We start from the raw sequence: 24,030 nt of genomic DNA, 5'->3' as shown, positions 1-24,030 counted from the left end.
TATTTACTATAAAAAAACTAAAAATTATATAAAAACTTATAATCACATCAGTGCTGTAAAAACCAAAAAACACTTAAGGTTACATAAAAAAAAATTTAAAAATATTATATTTAACGATTGAAATCGTTGCGATAATCTAGACACTTTTGCACGTAAAACATACGCCGCTGTTCCGACTTCGCGGCTCTATGACGTCAAACGCATATTTTCAAATGCCCGTATCTCATTGAATAATTAGTTTTTAAGTGCGAGACCCACACCATATTTCTTAGATAATGACAATACTTGAATACTTCAAATCTAAGCAAACTTTTTTTTTTAGTATGGTGATGTCCTTTAATTCAAAATAGAGTACCTATACCAAGTCTTTAACATGATATTGATAAGGTTTAACTAAAACTAATTTAAAGGACCATAAAAATCGAAAAATCAATAATTTTTTTTTATTACCATAATAAATAATAGAATACATTCTAACTAGCATAACGATATACTTACAACTAAAATTTGTTTGTGACTATCAGTTTTCGAGTCTTGGTTTGGTTAGACCGCGGCGGTACTGCGGCTGTCATACGCATAATACACGGTAATATTTATTCGTTTTTGGTTTTAACAATAAATAACTGTACATAACTATATTGTTATAAAAAATGAAAATTGGATATAAAATTGAAAAATAAGCTATAATAATAGCAGTATTTTTATGACAGCGGTGTATATAGTATATTATATAATTTATAATATATAGGTAATTGTTATTAAATTAATTATATTTTATATTAAATCAAAATGTGATATCGTTATACGAATAGAATAAAACTATGAGATACTTAAAGTCTTTAATACATTTGATTAGTTCATTCAAAAAAAAAAAATAAAAATAAGTTCTTTAGTAGTTATTTTTCGTTTAACCAAAAACGGATAAATATTATCGCGTGTATAATATACGTGTATAAATAATATATAATGTATAATGTACCTGTATACCTGTATAAAATATATGACCATTGACCGCGGCTGCGGCGGAAGAATACGTGTCGTCACTCACAATATTTAAAATCACCGTAACAATTCGCGTACAGTTTATAGCTACCTATTGGGTTCGAGGTCACTTTGTACGGTCGAGCATTAAAAGTGCTAAACGCGGACACACTATATGGACCGGGTAAAAAGGTTCATTGCAGAACCCGGACACTTCGTACATGTACATAAAGTATATACATATGTATATATAATATAAAATATAATTTAAAATGTTATTAAGTTTAAATATTATTTGGTAAATCTAAGTATTTATACATTCTCCGAGTTTTTGGACAGTGTTGCGGGAAATACAATTAGACGAATGTGATGTCGATAGACTATACAAGAAGCAAAAATCTAATGCTGGTGATAATGATAAGCTATTGACTTTATGTAACCACTAACCAGCACCCAAACACAAATAATTCATAAATATTCAATCATTTTTAAATCCCATGTAATATTATAATACATGTCGGTTTTAACATTTTTTCTCGTTTTTGACAGATTTTTTTTCGATATTATTTTTTATTTATATTTATATTGTACGCATTTTTTATTGATTTAAACTGATTATTTTGACCAATAGTAACATACTATATTTTATAACGTATTTAATAAATATACTTTATTTATATTTAATTTTTACATTTTAATAGTTTACATTATGTACACTTAACATTTAGGTATATAACTATATATATATATATATATTAATATATACTTTATGTATACCTATAATAATAATATAGTACAAAGTAACCGCTACCTAGCTAGTGGTATAATTTTTTTCGTCATTATATGGGCTATAATTTAAGCTGCTATAGACATTGCAGTGGCACGGTCTGTGTCCGTGTTTGAGTGAATGCGTAATAATGATTTTGACCAAAAACTCAAAAATCCATTTTTGAACGACAATCATTTAACTCGTTTGGGTGGTTGAAATTATTTTTACCAATTTAATTTTTAACTTGATAATATTTATCATTTAAATAAGATGGCTCACGGATACAAAGCAATTCGAAATATCTTGACTTGTAAAACATTCACATATATTTTGTAACCAATGTGTTTTAAATACTAAATATAATAATAAACTAAATAATACAAGAATAAGTAATAACGGAATTTACGAAAAATTACCTACAAATATTTATATATTTATATATTGATTTTGGAGAAAATGTCTTATAGCTAGTGGAAAGACGACCTGCAGTATTGTAAACTGAACGACTATACGCTGTATCGTTGCGCGTATTTGGGTTAGTTTAAACTATATATACAACATATATATTGTATATACAATTGTATGAGCGGTATTGTCGCCGACCCGCAGTACCTTATTTTTTTGGCTTGTGAGTTCCGAGATGTGTTGTTGAAAAATGCTGACATTATAGGTCCTATAACCCATGTCAAATATGGCCATACAATAAGTACCTTTTTTTTTTGCTCAGACTCCGCCGGAAAAGAAAATCACATTAAGACAAGTATAAAATCATACGACGCAATAGAAACCAATATATCTACTTTAGAAATTTCGACATATGCCGTTGCAACACACGTTAGCGTATATATGCGACAAGGCCCTAACACTGGCGGTGGTCCACATACCCATTGTAAGTAAGAAAATAAAAGTGATTTTATATTAGACCTTTTCATTACACCTTTTTATTCAAACGGTATTCTAGTGAATTTTACAATTGCTTGTGGAACCTATATTATATAAGGTTTATCCCGCCGTGATCCCGATTGCCGGAACACATAATACGTCTGTACTCTGCCGCAGGTTAACGGACAACGGTCGAAACGTGACAATTTAATACGACGAATAACGATACATCATATTGTTGAGTAGAATATTAATGCTTAGCCATCTTCTTAAAAACATCTCACTGTACGGTCGTTTATATTATACTATATATTATATTAACTATATTTATAATATTCTTACTGCAGTCTGCAACATCTGTTATATTATGTGACTTAATTTGGAATTTCTATAAGTATAGAGAAAGAAAAATACGGATAATATATAGATAACATCAAAAAAAAAAAACGATCGCTTCGTTCGCAAGCTGATTTCCACTGCCTAAATTATTTTTTAAAAACTATTACCATTTTTATCACAACTACACAATTATTGCGTTTTGACACTGCAGTAATATATAATAATAAATATAATCTCAACGGTCTATGAACTACTTACTATAGGGCTTAAGTGCAATAATAGTTATAATGGTTAGTTTTTAGTTGGTAGTTAACTATTTATTCAATATTAAGGGACCATTCAATTAGAAAAATTTTCTTTGGCTTAAATCAGTAGTCGTCAACCTTTTGGGACTTTCGCGGGCTACATTTCTTTTTAATTCGTTGTAATTTGGGCCACATCTGGCATGCGTCACTATTGTATACGGACCGCTTTAAATTTTAGAACAACGAAATTTTTTTTTATACATTTCATTTTCATTTCACTTTAAAGTTTTAGACAGTATTTTTTTTTTCATAGTAAATAATTTAAGAATATACATTTTTTTTGTTCGGCCCGTGAATTTTTTTTATTTTTGGAATGTGTCTCGAGAATCCAAAAAGGTTTCCGACCACTGTCTATAGGTATCAGAGTGACGCCGCAATAATGTATGTTTTCTCTCAGACCCACGCACAACACGGACAAAATCGTCAAAATCTATTCACGTATAATAATTATTTATCTATGTTTGATTAATCTTATAGTAAAATTATATACTGCAATAATTATGGAGAATAAAATTATTGAGGTTTTGACATATATTAGTTTTATATTTAAATACCATCGACTTTCAGACTTTGTGTTCTATTTTAAAAATTAAAAAAAAACTTACATCCAAATGAATATTATTTGTTTTTTAACTTTGTAAAAAAATATTTAAACGAAAAAAATATTAATCTCTATTACTCTATTAATTTAAATGGGTAATTTACTCAATGATGACTCAGAAACATAAAAAAATAATAACTGCGCGATTGTGTTTTTTCCATTTTTCGTATGGGCCAAAGAGAGAGAAAAAACGGAGTGAGAGTGAGAGTGAGGATAAGAGTGAGAGTGAGGTCGAGAGAGAGAGAGAGAGTGAATGAGAGTGTGAGTGAAAGAACGCAAACGAATAGTGTCTATTGTCCCAAAATCCTCTTCACAATAAGAATTTATTTGTTTGGTCGCTGTACCGTTTTACTGCCAATATACTCCCATTTTACCGCCGTCTCATTTCGTCGACTTGTATACTTAAATATTTATTAAATTATTTCATATAAATTACATTATTATTATTATTATTCAATTGTCGATTATTGACTTGTATACAATGTTTATTTAATATAATATTATGGAGTACCGTGTACCTATGACCTATCCATATTCAGGTACCTACGAATTCAAGGAAAGGCGCGTTATTATGCTTTAGTCACCCACCTTTGGATGTGTAATATTTAATTCATATTAATATCTATACATTAAAAATGTAAAGATAATATTTATTGCTCTTATTGGAATATTGATAACAATTGTTCACATTTATCATTTGAGAATATAATGTATTATAACCATATAGACATAAATGATATATGTCTATGATTATAATTTATAACTAACTATTGACACGGTACGCAACGGCCGCCGGTACAAAGTACAGACACCGCAGCGACCGCACCGCACCTTATCAACCGTCACCACGTCCAACGACGACACGACACCGTCGACACCCCCCCCCTCCCCCTCGCACTGTAATGGCACACGGTGGGACAGGATATCGGTCCGGACGAGTACCTGCCGCCGGCCCTGTCACTATTATCTTACGTATTTATTAAAATTGTATTTTTTTTATAAAAAAATTAACTTCCCGTATTTCATATTTCTAGTTTCTAGATCGACTATATAACCTACATCTTACAATAAATGCAATTATTCATAACAATAAATATTGTTATTAATTGCATATTTGCAAAGTTAAAATTGTCTTTGATGTGAACTACAAACACAAACAATTTTGATAATACTAATAATCATAGCATTACTAGTAAAATCTAGTATTCTAGTTTATAATAAATTGTAATATAATACTTTAGTTGGCTTTGTGATTCAAATTTTATATTAAATTGTTGTTTGCTATGATTTTGTGATGAGTACCTACCTATTTTGTATGCAACTTTAAATTGTATTTAATTGTCCGAAAAATGTTTTTCAAAATATTAACGGAAACTTTCATATTATTTATAGTCGGATTGGGGAGTTTAGCGTACCTAACATTTTGTTTTGATCATTACTTGTCATATTACACGAATGCTGATATTATAACGTAAAAATAAAAAATCGATTGTTGTTCAATGTTGACAGAAAAATATACAATATAATATAATATAATAGCTCGTATTTAATAATATAAAATATAGGCATATTCCGAGTAGAAATGTATAAGTCTAATATTATTAATTTATTATATTTTGTTCCTTTACTGCAGTAATGCAGTTTACACAACAAACACGCGAGCGTGCGCGCGCGCACACACACACACACACACACACAGACACACACACACATACTAAAATCTAAATCATACATATGAGCCCGCGTGTCTATGTAGCAAATCTTAAAAAGTAATAATTATGAATATAAATTATTTTTATCACGACAATGATTTTCTAATACCTACACTGCAGCAATATTAAATTTCCTCAAAATATTATAAATAGAAATATTTTTTCACCAACAGTTGGCCCGCTATGGTTTATTTTAAAACAGACTTCGGAATTTCCTTCAAATTATGTTATACAAAGTATTTTTTATAACACTATTAACAATTGCAATTTATATTTATAGACGATTTGAAATCGTTTTTACGAAAATATATCGATCGAATAAAGAATGTTATAGCATTAAGCCCGAAATATTAACGACAGCCGACAGTTCAGACGACATTGAAATCCTTGAATTATTATACTCGATTTTTGAACCGTTTAAATAAACATCTACACTACACGACTACAGTATTAATTGTTATCGCAATCGTGTCTTATTGTCCCATTCATATTCACTGAAACTAAAATATTTTGTTGAAGTCGCGCGATAAGAAGTATATTGTGTATAATATTAGGGACGCTCATCGGTAATTAGTTATCTACTTCGTGACTCATGAGAGCTCGTGACGAATGGTAAGTATATTGGTATTTAGGATCTTTATTGCACGCCATACTCGTATGTGTTGTCTCTGTCTTACTAACGTACATCATAACAAATTTTCGTTCAGTAGAATGCATTTTATGACGTTAGCTTTAATATTACAGTAAATTTACCTATTATAAAATTTAAAGGTAAAAATATTATCTAGACAATGACATATGCTTTTAATGATATTATCATTTTAAAGTGAGTTATGGACATTTTAAAGTTGTAATATTTTACATAGCTTTAACTCGCATTAAAATAATAATATCATTAAAAGCATATGTCATTGTCTAGATAATATTCTTACCTTTAAATTTTATAATAGGTAAATTTACTCTAATATTAAAGCTAACGTCACAAAATGCATTCTACTGAACGAAAATTTGTTATGATATACGTTAGTAAGATAGAAACAACACATGCGGATATGGTGTCCTCTTAACCAATATCGAAAAATAACTTATATAAACATTCAAAGTTGACATTGGAAATTTTCCAAGCGGGTTCTTGCACGTCGTGTCAATATGTGCGACTTAAATTTTTATTATGTGATCATTATACGCCCCCATGCATACATAGAATGTCAATCACGGCACTACACGAAAATAAATTACTATTTTTATTTTTTTTTTAAATACCAACCGTTTGCTAATTGTATTAACTACCTATTTATTCGATCACATTTCTTAAAACTTTTTTTAATTCGATACGTAATTTATTAAAAACTGATATTTTAAAAACATTTTTGCTTTTCAATATAATAAGTATTTTTAAATTAAAAAACTTAAAAGTTTTGTAAGTTTTCAAGTAAGTAGACTTTATGACGCATTCAAATATATTTTCTGAATTAACCAATAGGTAGGCCTATTTCGGTATACAATCATAATTTGATTAAATTAATTGAACAATTATTAATATATATTATATATCCATTAATCCATCTATTAACATTTTCAAAAATACCAAGTAGTTAATTACTCGTGTTCGTGTATATCTGCTAAAATAGGTAAAAGTCCAAGCTGATTAATTACAAAGGTAATTATGTTGAGAATGTTTAATTCTTTTTTTTTTTTTTAAGGCGTTAATGATAAAAATGGCTCCGAATCGCTGTAAATACGAATAGTTATACGTATAATTTAATGTGTTGATATATATTATGGAAATATTATGTATATCAACTATCAGGCCGATTATTCGTTTCGATTTTATTTTTCCAATTCCGACTATAGTTGGAGCGACTACGTAATAATTATTATATAGCAACATGACGTTTTACGGGCGATAACAACCAACAGGTATGTCACGGTATACCTATGGCCAAACGTTTTAACGGAAAATGTATTGCATGCAAGCAAATTATGGATAACTATTTTATATGCCACGTTTATTTGTATTTAACAACCTTCAATTGTGTCGTTGCAGTAAATAATTTAAACCGTTTATATATTAACTATTTATCCATTATACGATGCAATATTGGAATACATAGAATTTTGATTTAAAAAGAACTATAAAAGTGTAATTTTTTGCTTATTATAATAATTATTATTTGAACAATTCAAATTTCTAATTATTATAGTAATATAATACTAGCTATATTATATCGATTACAAAAGAGCATAGTTTATTAGAATAAAAATCTACAGCAATGCTAAAATATGAAGATTGATATAAAGCGTAGGAACTCCTATTACTGTTATAATATTGAGTATCTGTTTATATGTGTAATTGTCGTACCTAAATGTTTTATAATATTATGACGCGGGTCAGAGAGTGAGAGAGTGAGAGTGAGAGAATAAATAGTTCAGTATCTAGTTGACTAACACATTTTACGTACAGCAGTACCAATTTGGTATAACATTAACGTGAATGTATCGTTGGTTAACGTTTCTTTCATTGGTTTCTAAAGATATTTTAATTTCTAAGTGAACTATGAATATGTAAATAATTGCTCATAACTCGCTTAAAACATAAAATGTCATAACATTTCAACGAGAGAGAAAGCGGATAATATTCTTGTCTGTAAATCTTTCATTGCGAGTCGATTCGAATTAATAGAGAACTGCACAACATTAACATTTCCGAATAAAAATTTGCCAAGGTCTTAGTTGTCTATATTTTGTAGGCCGGAGATGGCACGTGCGAGTGTAACGTCCTCTTGACACCGGTTCTAATAACGGTGGGCGCCCTCCCACCGCGGATCGCTCTGATATTTTTAAATATTTTAGTTTTCAAGCCTACCGAAATGAAAGAGAAGAATCAACTTTCTTTCGACACATTAGAGTAGGTATACAAATAATCATCGATCGACGACAATCAAAAAAGGATGTGTATTATTGATTATTGACATATTTGATATATATTTATATCGTATAAACGCAGTTGTAGAATAACGACATCAATATTGCATGTATTAAACCAGGGCCGTCGTTACGATTTGCAAGGCCTTAGGCAATATCTAAATTACGAAATGTGCGGCCCTTTAATTTATTGTAGGATAAAACCAATAAAATTTCCTATCAATAATAGTAATAATACTATGGAAATCAAAAGCGTGAATAGCGTTTAACATTTAAGGAGCATAGCCCTCTGACTATTTACCTACGTCTATATGACCAAAAATGTGTAATTATACCTATTATAATATTATAATATCTCTGTAGAATTAAATCCAACAAATGATTACTCAAAGTTGATTATGGTAAGTCATTTAGGACATCTTCTTTCATGTATGTATAAAAAAAATAATTTATATTATACCATAATAAACAAATATAAAAAATATATATAAAGCTATTCTATAGCTAATAGCTATTAATATCTACGTGCATACAGCACGGCGTATTGCCGTACTGGTTAGCGATAATATTATTATGTTATCTTGAAGTGGCACTGGAAGGAGGGTGAGCGGTAGGCCACAAGACGTCTACAACGATAATAATAAACTAAAAAATATAATGATTTAGATGGGTACTGCATTAAAATTAAATACACTACAATGCCCAATATAAATTAAAACCCGACAGCATAATATTTTTCATCATACAAATTACAAATATACATTATACATATTATAATCATTGCATTAAAAAAATAATAAAATTCAAAGCTAAAAAATGTATTATTATGAATAATATTTTGTTATGAAGTGCGAATTGCGAGGCCCCTACAAGCGCGAGGCCCTAGGCACATGCCAGCGCTGCCTACCCTTAACGACGGCCCTGTATTAAACGAATAGTATACGACGACCGGAGAACATAATTTTATTGCAGTGTACGATGGGCATAATAATAGTTTCATTTGTGAGTGAAAAAAATAATTTCGTTTTCGTTTTTAAATCGCGTAGTCGGTCATATTATTATTATTGCGGATATCGTATGTCGACCGAGATTGATATACCTGTAGAGGCGGCGCTAGCGATGTATTGTCAGATCAAACCATAACCCTTCCGCCGCATTAGCGTCACTGCCGCCGATTCACCATCGCCACGCGGTCGACGGTGGCGACATCTACGTTTCGCCGATCGTGTCGGCCGCCTATCGAACGGCGCTCGGCATCGTCGGTCGGCACACGGCACTTCGGCCATACGACAGTTGTCCACTCTTATCACTTATCTCGTTCTCCGTGTCACTATATACAGTCTTTCGGCCTCACGGACTTGTCGCATTTGCACCTCTGGAACTTTACGCAGGTAGGTACGGCTAAAAATGTTTGCTCTCTAGATCATTGTTGATCATGCCCAATGCTGCAAATTATCACAACCATATTTCCGTTGGGTTAAGGTCAGAGGAAGTGTTCGAGACTCCGACGTCGATAATGGTGGAACCAACCGGCGTGTCCGTTTCGGAAACGCCCGAACCCATGGACATGGATGAACCGCAACCCTCGCCTGGAGTGATAGCGAACGCCGTTCGCGGTAGGAACGTCGCTAGAAGAGGGCGCAATAGGCCACAAACAAGGTACAGTAATACAGTAACGATAAAGTGTATTATAACTAATAACAACGACGACGGTGATAACGAAATAATATAATGACTAGAAACGTGTGCGTGTGCTCCATGGTCCGTGCTTCCGATCCCCGGGACTGTTCCGGTGCGCGTGCTCGTTTTTTCCTTCTTTAGTCGTCGTCTTTATTACGCATGTAAAACTACCCAGTAACCACGTTCAATTTTTACTGTTCACAGCAACGATGACCGTACACCATTTAACGTTGGTATGACGTTCAACGGATTTGCTAGACATCTCGAGCCAGACGCTGTCACGGGACATTTGGTCGAAAATGGTACTATATTATATCAGGTCAGGTGGTCCGAGAACAGTGCATCTAGACCGATCGAGTCAAGCCTCATGCGAAGTTACAGGCCACTCATGCTTCTCGACTTTTATGAAGAGATGATAAAAAATAATGGACACTAAAAATGCCTGTGACAAATGACTCGGTAAGTCATATATAATAATAAAAATAATTATTATTATATATGCTCGTGCATTGTTGTTTAACCTTATTGAAATTAAACTTCTTAAAAAAAAATAATAATAAATAAAAACTATGTTATTATGATAGATTTCTACGACATGGAATTAACTGTTAAATTAATAATAATAATAATACATTATTAATTATTTATCCATGCTTAAGGAGTTTCATACGCACATTTATATTTTCATATATTATACCTCTTTGTGGTTCATAATTTAAATTTTTTAACAGATCAGTTTTTTTTATTAGATCAATTTTTTTGTATTTCAACAAAAATAAAAATTTAATAAAATTAAAACTATTGTTCCTTCAATTTATTTATTGTTATCTATCTTAAATATAATTACATTAAGTGATATACCTATTTAATATGTTAAAAACAAAAAACTAATTTTTTGATAGTCTCATCAGTCGGTAAATTCAAAAATATCTTTTCTCGTGATAACTTCATTAGAGAATTTAAATTTTCTTGTGTTAAAGTACTTCTGTAATTGTTTTTTATACGTGTCCGTTTAGAAAATGCCCTTTCGTCTCTGATTATAACTTAGAACCATCTTGTAATGTTTATCAATTACTACAGGTATTAATAATATTATTCACTAATGACTAAAGTAGAAATTTGATAATTAGATTATATATAAGGAATAAAAAAAATTAAGAATACAATTTTTAATTTGTAAAAGTAGTTTTATCAATTAGGAAAAATATAAGATTATATTATATTTTTTTTTGGTAGGCCCCCATGGCCCATTGGTTCTTAATCCGGGCCTGATTATACCTACTTTGTTAATAATGATGATAATTAATTTATTGTTTAAAGTTTTTTCAGGTTCACGAACATGATTATGAGTGCCAATTCTGTATCTTTGTAAACCATATTGTATTAATAATGTTATATATGTTAAGTGTTCTAACTATAGATAATTTAAAATATATTGACTTGTATTTATTCATGATTTAATCTGACTGTGTTATTAATTATATTATGTTATACAAATATACAATTTTACATTATATTTAACTTTTTAGATGTCTATGTAGATCAGTATAGTCAGTATACTCGTGTATAGTTTTCTATACGCTCTATATTTTATCTTCCTTTAGTAGGATATGAGGTAGTACTATTTTAACTAATCTATAAGACTATAGTCTGATACTTATTTAGGGAATGAAAATGGTAAAAAAAAATTGGTTCTTAGGCCTCGTAAAATTATTGGATTTTCATTAAATACATTTTTTTTTATCAACAGAAGAAAACATTCTACAGTTCTCAATGAACCCTATTTTTATTTAATTTAAAATATATATTATTATACAGTTTGAAATTAATATATCAAGAAACGGGCTATAGAAAATTTTCCTCTATAAATTAAAAAAAAAAAAATTTGCCATTTTGGTCGATTCTACGAGAAAGGAAAATTATTGCCATGGAGAGTATTAACGAGAAACGTGACGTAGTACCGGGCGCCTTGAACTCGTTTTTCGTCTACGCTTTTTACAACGACTATTTCGAACGCTTTGTCCACTACTCGTTGGAGTATTGTCGTTCAGTGCGAATGACCGTCGCCGAGTAGTTACGGTATTTTAAAGCTTTAATAAGATTAACAACCGCTATATTATATAAATACGTCTGTGCGGGATAACCGTGTAACAACAGCCGAAAAGTCAAATGCATTTCACCAAGTGTTGGCGCATTTTTTTGGTTTTTGCCGAGTAGACTGTAAAGTTACGACGACTGGCAGTAGTTTTCGATGTTACGCGCTATAATGATAGCGTTTATAACATATTTTGCGCGCGAGTAAATGTCGTGCGATTCTCGTGTCTCTCGCAGCTGTGCCGTAAATCAATATATTTTCCTCATTGATAATGAACACGTGGATATAACATGCTTACAACTGTAGGACATGCCGGGTATACTTTGTGCGGCAAGCCGGCAACGCAAACGGAAAGGGAAACGACGGTAGGTAGTGGCTCGCATAGCAGCTTAAAAAAACTATCGCTTTCGACAAAAGAGAAAGTAGATGAACGCCGTTGAGGACTACGCCGTTGAACAACGTTATCAATATAGGTTTTACAATTCGTGAGTTTTATCAATGAGTTTGTTGATGTTTTCTTTTCGTTATCAGCACGGCTGTAAATACTATAGTTGTAGTAAAGATGTTAACGGTGTTAACGGCACAGAAAACTAAAATAAATAACGAATTTATCGGATTATTTCGACAATTGATTTAGTCTTAATTCTAAAGTATAAAAGGCGATTAATGACCACATACGTCACTGGTTCGTCGCATCGCAACTTGCAAGTAATTACTGAGTAGTATACATATAATTATATAGATACGTTTATTAGCGATTTAGGCATTTTGAATTCACACTAAACTCACTCTTGACCCCTATCGAATGTGTTTTATAAATGTTGCAAAAAATTATTATGCAACAAAAATATTTAATAACACTGGAACGCAACATATTATATAAATAGCAAGACTTTGTTTCCTGTCACGCGACCAAAATACAACTGTCGTACAATGTAAGAATAATTCATTTTTAAAAACTACGGTTTTTACGTAAATTTTTGAATAGGTATATAAAATATAAATTTATTAATAATAAAAGATTTTAGAAAAAGTTACTTAAAAAATTAATAATAAATTTAGTATATTTTTTTTTTGTAATATTGATATAGGTAGTACTTACCCGAGTAGCAATTCAAGTGCAGAGATGGTTAAAATATTATTAAAGTGTATGTGTTGAACTCCGTGCATTTGTGGTTCAGGGCATGGTGTTTTTTTTCCATTTGAGTACCGATTTTTTACATGTGTAACACTGTGCTCAATTGATGCGTAGGTCAGTGTTATAAGCGTGTTGTATCTAGAAGTTATCTTATTCTATACTGTGCACCATTCATGTTTTAACGGTTCAGTTAAGAATCACAGCACTGAACACAAATTGTGTAAAATTAAATGATATAACTGTAATAAATTACTTTATTGAATTTAATTTTTTTATAAATGTGTAATTATTCATTTATAGACATAGAAACAAATAGTAGGGGCCAGGATACTTAGTCTCATACAAATGCTAATAAGCTTCCATAAAAAAATGAATACACAATTCATTTTAGTGTTTCTGCATTATAAACACTATCCAGGCTACTCTAAAAAATTGGATTCTCTATTGATTGAACCTATATTACCTAATCCACACACTATACTGTAATAAATAAAACATAATATTTATATAATATCAAAACTTTTTAATTGACATAAAATAATAAAAAACTAATATTAATAAAACCATTATTAATATCAATAAAATAAAAACTAACAACTTTGTTAGCAATAAGTGAATTATTTACATATAATATAATGTTAGTTAAAGAACACACTTTGCTTAACAATAATAATACATTTTCTTTTTTTACAGAAAACCTTATTTGTGTTCATTTAAATTAATTTCAAACTGGTGTATTAGTGTATTTTTTAATGGCATGTCGAATATAGTTGTCAGTAACTTTGTCGAACTCTTGTTTTTCTAATGGAGATGTTCGTAAACCAGATAAAGCTTCTGAAACATAATAAACACTTAAATTAGAGGAAAAATTTTCAGTTTTTAATTTCTAATGATATTTTAAATTACAAAAATTAAAATTGTCACTTATTGCTACAGTATCTATATGAAAATAAACTAGTAAAGAATAAATAAAAATAAACATTGCTCAACTCACCATAAATAACTGAATATAATTTTAATGCTATGAATAAACGTTTAGTTTTCCCTTTCTAACTAAACAATGCTAAAATGTGGTATTCAAAACAAGAATTAACTATCTGCCCTATCGCAGCACTCAATGAAGACGTGTTCATTCAAGGGCGCCCACAGGAGGGGGCTTAGGGGCCATTGCCCCAACTGGGAATTTTTTAAAACTATTGTTAATTTAATGCCACGCATAATAATTATAACATAATTTTATTGAGATTCATTTATGAAGTATAACATAATGTTTTTTTTCTATGTAGGTTATGCTATTTTAAAATGAAGACACTAGAAATATTTTAAAATTTAAAATAACCTCTTTGATTTGGTTTTAGAATTTTTATCTTGCCACGGGTGGGATTTTATCCTGCGGGCGCGCTTGTGTTCATTGCTTTTATGTAAAGATATGATTTCTGTAAACATACAAATCAAAATATAATTGTTAATTAATGTTTGAAAATATTCAGTTTCATATAAAATTAAACCTTTATATTATATAATGTTATATATAAATAAGTACAGTATAATATCAGTTATATATATATATAGCATTTAAATAATATATATAAATATATTATGGACGTCCAAATATAAGATGTCCCACAATAGGATTTAGACATTACCCATAACTCATAGTAAAGCATGTGCTAACCGAACAAAATTGGATTTTTGCTATCATACCTATAGTATTTACTAAAAAAAATGATTAAAAATCAATAGATTAAAGGGATAAAAAATAAACTTTTTAAAACTATACTTTCAATTTGTTTCGAAAAAATTAAAACAAAATTTAAGTATGAAATATTTGTAGTACTTGTCAATAAATCTTATAAAAAAAACTATAATTGTAACAGGTATCTCCATCATACCAGAAGTTATCGCAATAAGTAAATCCTGATTTAACGTACTGTATACCTATATATATATATATATTTATATATTCTTTTATATAAATTAAACATACAATTAATATATAGTGAAAATTAATAATAAATTATAATATATAACTATACTTAAAAATTCTTTAATGCTTATATACCTGTAATTCAAGTACAGATATTATAATTTATATTAAATATTATATGTACCTATTTTTCAATTTATATAGAATTTTACGATTGTTATTTTTACTCACCAATTCTTCTTCGTTTTTTAACCTATCTTTGTTATCCGCCAAAAGTATTTCTACTGCATCCGCCTCATCAATTCATTTGGTTGGTAATAAACCAACCAACGATGAGAGCAACACAGCCACACAGGTATAGGTAACGCCAAGGATCTTGTCTTGTCATTTGACTTCATTATCATTTGAATTTTTTGATCCATGGTTTTAAAAGCACAGCAGATCCTGGTATTTGAGTTATTCAGCATAAAAATTTGAGTCATAAATTGTTTTAATTTAAATTCTACAGATTTGTTGTTTAATTTTAAAATAGACTTGAACTCAGTAATATTTTGACAACAATTTTCTGAAAATAAAATTATAGTTGGCAATATATAATAATGCAAATTAAAAATTTTAATATTCAGACAAACCATTTTCTGTGTTTTCAACAAGACTTGAATTATTACAGTTAGTAGATCCTTCCATAAAATTTTGAGCCTCAAAAATGAACTCTGTTAAAGTTCTATTATCATCTAAACTTTTTATTAATTCTTCATATTCATTTGAATTGTGGCCAAATAATTCTAAATTAAGTTTCAAATAAAATTAGTTACTATTACTAATAAAAAATACATAAAAAATAATTGAATTACATAATTATATAAAGTAACTTGCCTTTTCTAATGCTATTAGAGCTTATTTTGTCATCCATATTAATATTGAATTCAATTGGTATAGCAGTATTTTTTTCAATTTTCTATTTAGTTTATAATATAGATTAAAAATAAATTATAATATTACATGACTTTCCAATAGGTGTTGTAGGTACCTTAGGTAGGTTTACAATTAAATCATTTTCCTGTACACTAGAATCCTAGTTTATCTGTTATATACTACATATTTGATTGAACTTCTTTAACTAATAGTTACTGATAATAATTTAAATAGGCAATAGGTACCCACTTTATGCAGTATTTCTATAGTTAAATTAGGGGCAAACATAGATTATAAATACTGTTTCTTTAAAATTGTAATTATTACACAAATACAAAAAAATGGAACAATTATTTATGATTCAAATATAATATGCATGTATAAGTACCTATAAAACATTATGGTCTGGAACGCTCAGTTTTTTTTTGAATCTATCTAATATATATATATAGTCACCCCTTACAATATTTTATACCGACTCTATGGTAAGTGGTATAGGTAATTCTATTAAACATTTTACATTTCTATAAGTGAAATATAATATCCATTATTAGTGCACTAATCTATTGAAATTATCATAAACAAATAAATACATATAGCCCATATAGGTACCTAAATATATTAGTTGAAACAAAAACTTGATAATCTATGGGCTATACTATATTAAATTATACTAAATTATAATTACTATACTGAATTACAATATAATATATAGGTACTGTTGTCTGTTACTTATATGTTTTTTGTTGCATGGAATTTATGTACTCTTAATAATAGTAGTAATAGTACCAAATAATGTAATAGTATAGGTACCTAATTAATACAAAAGCATATTGTTTCACACTTCTATTAATTGTATATTTAAATAATAAAAGTACAAAATATATTATATGCAAAATAAGTGTACCATTAGTGATAAATTAGGATTTAAAATTTCAATAATATCATGCCATCATGGATATATGTATATACAATGTATTTTTATATTAACATAATAACATCATTGACAAGACGAGCAGAGGCGGATTTAACAATTTTCCGTCCCTATCCAAAAAAAACTTACTATTTAATATAATATCCTCAAATAAATTAATTTTTCAATACCTAATATGCATTTAAGTACACTAAAAAAAATTTTGGTTCAAATATAACATCTGTATATTTTTTTTTTGGTAACAACATTTATAAGAAAAACATAATTATAAAAATATATTTTAATTAATTTAATACATTTTATTTTATTTTTTTATATTTTAATTTTTAATTCATAGTTAATTTTTGCAGTTTACATAGGTTTTTTTCTAGATTTAATTCTTGAGAAGTCATCAATAATGTCTTCATACTCTAATGATAACGTTAAATCCCTTTCTATAGTTAATATGGCCAAGGAATTTAATCTTTCTTGCGACATGGTTGATCGTAAATAATTTTTCATTCTTTTTAACATAGAAAACGAACATTCGGCAGTACAATGAGTAGCTGGTGTTGAGACAAATATTCAAAGGGCAATTTCAATATTTGGATATAGATCCTTCATATTACCATTGAGTATATATAGTATATATTCGCAATGATATTACGTTCATAAATTACAAGAAATAGTAATAATGGTGTAATTTTCTTTTCATTCAAACTTGTAATTTGATGAGTACGAAAATGTAGTAGTTCATTAGTAAATTATGTACCTAATTTTACAAAATCAAAATAAATATTCAACATAATTTTGCAGCCCTATGCGGCCGCATAGTTCGCAGTGCCTTAAATCCGCCCCTGAAGACGAAGTCTTATCCGAGAACATAGAGCGTATTATCCATTGTTAATTACGTCATGTTAAATGCTGTCAAAATCAAGGGCCTCGTAAAAATGAGCTTATTAGCCGGGAAATCGTCTTAAACGGGTTCTACTGTATTTAATTGTTGGCGATTAAAATAGTTGACGGCACAGCGATTGGATATTAATAAGCCAGTGATCTAAAACCTAATATTATTATTAGTTGCCACCAATTGCATAATATATATATTATATAAATATATATTACAATATAAGCGACTATTATTTTCAATTTTGTATATTCTATTATTGAACATAAATTGCCGATAACACTGACCAGGCACTGAGCAACAATGTTATTAAGTACGGTCATAGAACCGTTTATGGCACGGTACTGCAGTAACACAAGCTTTTAACTAAATGAATATGTATGAACATTTTCATAGCACCATTTACTTGTATCAGTTTTACAGCACACTATATACTCCAGTCATTTAACGACTTTTTGAGGAATTAAATCGGAAAGTTTTGAAACTTTGCAAAAAGTTTGGTTATAGGCTCCTGATTAACCAATAAAATTTGCCATCCCTCCGAGGTCCGGAAGTGTCCGCTATCTTGGATTTTATGTGCGATTTTTCAGTTTTTTTAAATTATCTCTGAAAATCCTAATTTTATCTCAAAAATACCTCTATACAAAAATGTAGCTGACAAAATTCTGAACAAATATGGTTTCATTATTTTTTTTTTTTGTAGCTTAAATAGGTTAAAAGCAAAATTTATCCATATGTTATAAGTTATAACTTATAATATTAGGCGTGGCGAGTTATAATACTATATAATTATATAGTGCCGCACTCGTGTCCATTAGAAAACGCAATATTTACGTTTTTTATATATTATATTAACATTTTACAGATACACATTATTATTGATATACACTATATTATAAATAATTTAAATATTATTAATTATAATCATATTATATGTGCACCGCATATTATTTATTAAAATATAAATATTATTTTATAACATTTTATAGGACATATAGGTACATTGAATATTTTACAGAATTAACACAATATTTTTTAGTGTAAATTACTCTGTTCACATTTTTTTTTTATTATTAATATTATTATTCTAATTTATTATTTATATTATAATACATTAAATAATTCATTTTTTACGTTTGGATGAAATATTATTTCATCCTCGTCATCATTTGAATTATCATCGGACTCGTCTTCAATAATTTGTTGTTCATAATTTAAACATGAAAGAATCAGACCATGTTTTGTATGCAGCAGAACATTTCAAATCCATATTTTCTGCAGTCGCAGCTGCTCCACATTTTTTTATACACGCACCTGTAATTTTTTCTAAAATACATTTTGACGCTGGTTCTTTCCATGAAAATATTGGTTGCAGTCCATTCTTGATTATCGCTATCGTGGTTTTAATTTTACTTTTGTAATTATATTTATATTTTATTATTTTACTAAATATAATAATCATATAATGGTGCACGTATAATATGATTATAATATAATGTATATAAATAATAATGTTTATCTATAATATACTAATATGTTAATATATATATATAAACGTAAATATTGTGTTTTATAGTGCAGTGTTTCTCAACCTTTGTATTATGGCGACACACTATTAAAATTGTTCATACTTTGTGACACAATAAAAAAAAAATAAGAATAATACCTATTAATTTTAGTAAATATAGTGCCAACAAATTTCGTACATTTTGTGTCATTTAATATTAGTACTTCCTGCGACACGTTAGAACTTACCCGGCGCTAACTCGCATCCTGTATAGTGTATATTATAGTATTATAGCTCGCCGCGCCTAATTTTATAAGTTATAACATATGGATAAATTTTGCTCTTCACCTATTTAAGTTACAAAAAAAAAATAATGAAACCATATTTGTTCAGAATTTTGTCAGCTACATTTTTGTATAGAGGTATTTTTGAGATAAAATTAGGATTTTCAAAGATAATTTAAAAAAACTGAAAAATCGCACATAAAATCCAAGATGACGGAGACTTCAGGACCTCAGAGGGATGGCGACTTTTTTTTGGTTAATCAAGAGCCTATAACCAAACTTTCCGATTTAATTCCTCAAAACACCGATTTTGGAGCTTAAATGACTGGACTAATAAGCGCCGTACAAGGTCTGAATAACTGACATTGAATTATTTAAAAATATTTTAGTTATTCAAAATGGTTAACACTTTTAGTGAACCGTTGTAAGTTCAATTATCGGTTCATAAACAGTGTATGCACCGTAATTTTAACACGGTAATTGGAAACCGACATTGAACATGAAAATTGCTACTCGGGTACTGGTATAGTAGGTAGGTTATGTTAAAAAATAAATTAAAAAAATAGGAGTAATAAAATAATTTTACGAACATTTTTAATTAAATATAAAAAGGTATAATAATAAATGATAAAACAATATTATTATTATTATTAAGTGTGCTAGTAGTATTGATGATTCCCTAAAAATAAATGATAATTTTACTCTAACGAATATTTCGACTTAATAATAAACTTAGGTTTATAAAGAATAATAAATTATGAATAAATTTAAAATTGAGTTATTTCATATTTGTGTTAAAATCCTAGCTGAAGATTTTGAACTTTTATGACTGTTGTCTACAAATCTGCATTTGTCAAAACTTTTAACTACACAGCAAATTATTTTTATTTAAAAAAAATATAAATAATTTTTTGTCAGATTTAAATAAACGAAAACTATAATAGGTATATATAAATTATCAATATTACAAGGAAAAAATAGAAATTACTCAATACATATTATGTCAATTTAAAATTAAAATTGAACATCGGGAAATTGTTAATCTTCCGCTAATTGACCAAAACACATTTAAAGTAAGTACATAACAAATATTATAAAGTTCTTTAATAGATTACACATAGGTAATATATTCCTTTAATATTATTACAATAATATTGTTTATATTCTATATAAATGTGAAAAACTACCAAATTTTAAGTTGGTTGACTTGAAATAGGTTTATTAATGTTATAATAAATTTTTCAAAACTGTTTAATGTTTATTTTATTTTATCATAAAATTCAATTTACAATCATATCACATTATAATTCAATAGCAATAAAAAAGTAATTAATCAGTTTTAAGTATTTAAAGTCTAAACGAGTGGAGAAGTTGAGTGACGTATTGCGGTGTACCTTAACATTAAATAAATGTCATAACACTCATAACTCATAACTATATAAAACTTATCGTAATTAAATTCGATGTTTACGTTTCGAAATACACTCAATAAAATTCTACTACGGAACATGAAATTAAAAATGTATGTATCAATTAAAAAGAATAAAAACATTATTAAACTTGACAATTATAAAAATACGCATGAAGGTCGATGGAGATATTTATAAGTAAATTTCCTATGTTATGCATTTGTAAGACGGAAATAATGTATGCTGCAGTGTAGACTGTAGAATATTTTTGATAATTTTTTAAAATAATAAGTGTCGTACTTTAAAAGAAACATCCTGTATTACCAGAATACAATTTAATGTTTTAATATACCTACAATCTACATGACTTTTAATACGAGTATAATATATTATATTTTTATCGAGTAATAACAATAGTATACGCATTTACATAAACACGTAGAAGAAAAAAATAAAAGGTACCCAAATATATCGAAAAATTACAAATTATAATTATTATGGTTACATAATATTATGCCATTTATACCTACTCACTTTTGATATGTTACAATTTTTTTTTTGTTTATATTATGTTTAAATGGTACAATTAAACTTGGAAAACCAATTAAAAATTGTAAATTATACATAATACATATAATATGACACAATATTACTGATAAGTACGTAGGTAGGTACTAATGCACGACTTTAAATTGGACTTAATTTTTCTCTTATCATTACATATAATAAATTGCTAATTGAATGTTGCTATGTTAGTGATTGTTGCGCCGAGACCGCTCCTACGAGGATGGTGGTTGTCGACCGCGACTTGCGGGGTGTTGGAAATAAGGTTACCCACCGGTTGGTGTCACAATAATATATTTAGACGATTTACAGCGCCATGCGCACACAATTATAATAAATAATAAATATAATGATATATACAATGACTAATAATAATAATTAATATTGGGCGCCCGAAATATACAAAAATATATAATAATAAATAATTTGGCACATAAATGCTCCGTCCATAAAAGGGGACTTACAATTTATATAAAAAGACAAGCGACCGACGTTACCCCTGACCACGACGACTGCAAACGTGACACGATGATGATTGGTTGCGTATGAAAATGCTGCTGAAGGGGGTCCTGCACGTTGGCAAGGCGACAGCGACTTGACACTTGAAACGACACGCCTTATGATAATCGCGACTAGGGCGGAAGCGACACCAACGAAAACGGCGGCGGCTTAAATCGACGGATTACGGCGACATTCATACGTCGGATCGCGAACACTCGAAACCACACGGTTTGAACGACTTATCGTAGGCGACGAAACGTGTCGTTCGAACTAATTAAACGCACAGCGATCACGCTGTACTATCGCGAATAACGCGAATTTATTACTTGACTATTCGCGTGACGATGACGACGTCGGACCGCGGAAACCACTCGGTTTGTGCGACTTGTCGTTGGGGAAAAAACGTATCGTTCGAACGGGGTCGAACTAATTAACACAGCGATCACGCCGTAATATCGCGAATGACGTGAAAACCGATAAAACGAACGAAAGCGTTTGTCGAGGCACGACATTGGCACTCGAAACGGTCACGTCAAAAGATGGCACACACACGCTGTGTAGCCGTGCGGCGAGGAAGTACGCGCGGAAAGGCTCCGCGAAGTCCGAACACTCCGAACGCCGAAAAAGAAGAGAACAACGACGAACAACCGGTCAGTGGTGTAGGCTGCGACGCGCGACGAAGCAGTGGCGTTGACAACTTTGCGAACTTTCGCCTTACAGTCGGACCATCTTAGGGGGACCGGTTGACCGGGTGGTGTGAAGCATATCCGCGTTCGAACATCCTCCCCCCGTAATGCTTCGCATCACTGAATATATGTAGCGGACGGATGCACAAGGTCCCTGCTGAAGGTGAAATCTTGATATTGCCTCAGTCGATCATCAATACATGTGAGTCAGTGGTATACATTTATTTAAACATAACAAAATTCAACCAACAAATAGATAAAATACTATAATATAAATAATACAAAAAAAAAATACACAAACATATGGTTCAACATGAAAAAAATATAAAATAATTAATAATATATAAAAAACAATATAATATATATATATATATATCAGCCCATGGAGCACCCAAAGCCAACACTAAGCGTTTGGCAACACCTTAATTGCAGGTGAGCGCGCCCAGTATAAAAAAATTTAAAAAATTGATGGATTGGAGCGATGCGCTGATATTTTCAGCACGCGTTGTACCTACAGTGATCCTAGCTGGTACCTAGTGCGACAGAATGTGCGTTACTTGGTGTGTAACAGCACGAGTTTGACCACTGGTCGGACACAAACATGACCGTCAGTACCGGGAAACAACTCTACTATACGGCCGAGTCGCCACATTAGCGGCGGATTTTGGTTGTCTACTACCACGATAATATCGTCTATTTTAACATTGGGGACACCCGTCGTCCACTTGGACCTCTCCTGTAACGTGGCTTAATACTCAGAGGACCAACGGCGCCAAAAGGACTGATGGCACTGGTCCATTAACTTCCATCGGTCGGACAGACTACTAGCGGATGACTCTGGACCTGATCTAGGCGGAACGGCGAGGAGCGGTTGACCTATTAAAAAATGACTAGGAGTCAAACACTCGAGGTCATGCGGGTCCGTCGAGGCGGGCGTGAGCGGACCCGAGTTTAGAACGGCCTCTATACGCGCGCTAATTTAGTCGTTAA

General features: G+C 29.9%; 1 protein-coding gene and 1 pseudogene across 1 annotated transcript; one reads left to right on the top strand and one right to left on the bottom strand.

Annotated features, from left to right (window-relative positions):
- The first annotated feature begins 9,818 nt into the window (after window positions 1-9,818).
- LOC132926691 (uncharacterized) lies at window positions 9,819-11,655 on the top strand. The gene is made up of 4 exons (XM_060991088.1): window positions 9,819-9,905; window positions 9,997-10,173; window positions 10,399-10,653; window positions 11,524-11,655. Exons 2-3 carry the CDS (start codon window positions 10,031-10,033, stop codon window positions 10,628-10,630), a joined length of 375 nt encoding a protein of 124 aa, XP_060847071.1. The 5' UTR covers window positions 9,819-9,905; window positions 9,997-10,030; the 3' UTR covers window positions 10,631-10,653; window positions 11,524-11,655.
- A 2,485-nt stretch (window positions 11,656-14,140) lies between these two features.
- Window positions 14,141-16,041, bottom strand: LOC132924066 (uncharacterized; annotated as a pseudogene).
- Window positions 16,042-24,030: the final 7,989 nt, after the last annotated feature.

The sequence above is a fragment of the Rhopalosiphum padi genome, chromosome 3 (genome assembly GCF_020882245.1).
Source record: "Rhopalosiphum padi isolate XX-2018 chromosome 3, ASM2088224v1, whole genome shotgun sequence".
Classification (NCBI taxonomy): Eukaryota; Metazoa; Arthropoda; class Insecta; order Hemiptera; family Aphididae; genus Rhopalosiphum; species Rhopalosiphum padi.
The sequence above is the reverse complement of the archived record's forward strand: the minus strand, read 5'-3'. Positions and strand labels throughout refer to the sequence as shown.

What these genes read in the sequence shown, in the direction of transcription:
- LOC132926691 (XM_060991088.1), top strand. Translation starts at nt 10,031, where the DNA reads ATGGTGGAACCAACCGGCGTGTCCGTTTCGGAAACGCCCGAACCCATG. An exon ending in CGCAATAGGCCACAAACAAG is followed by an intron (nt 10,174 to 10,398) that starts GTACAGTAATAC and finishes TACTGTTCACAG; the next exon opens with CAACGATGACCGTACACCAT.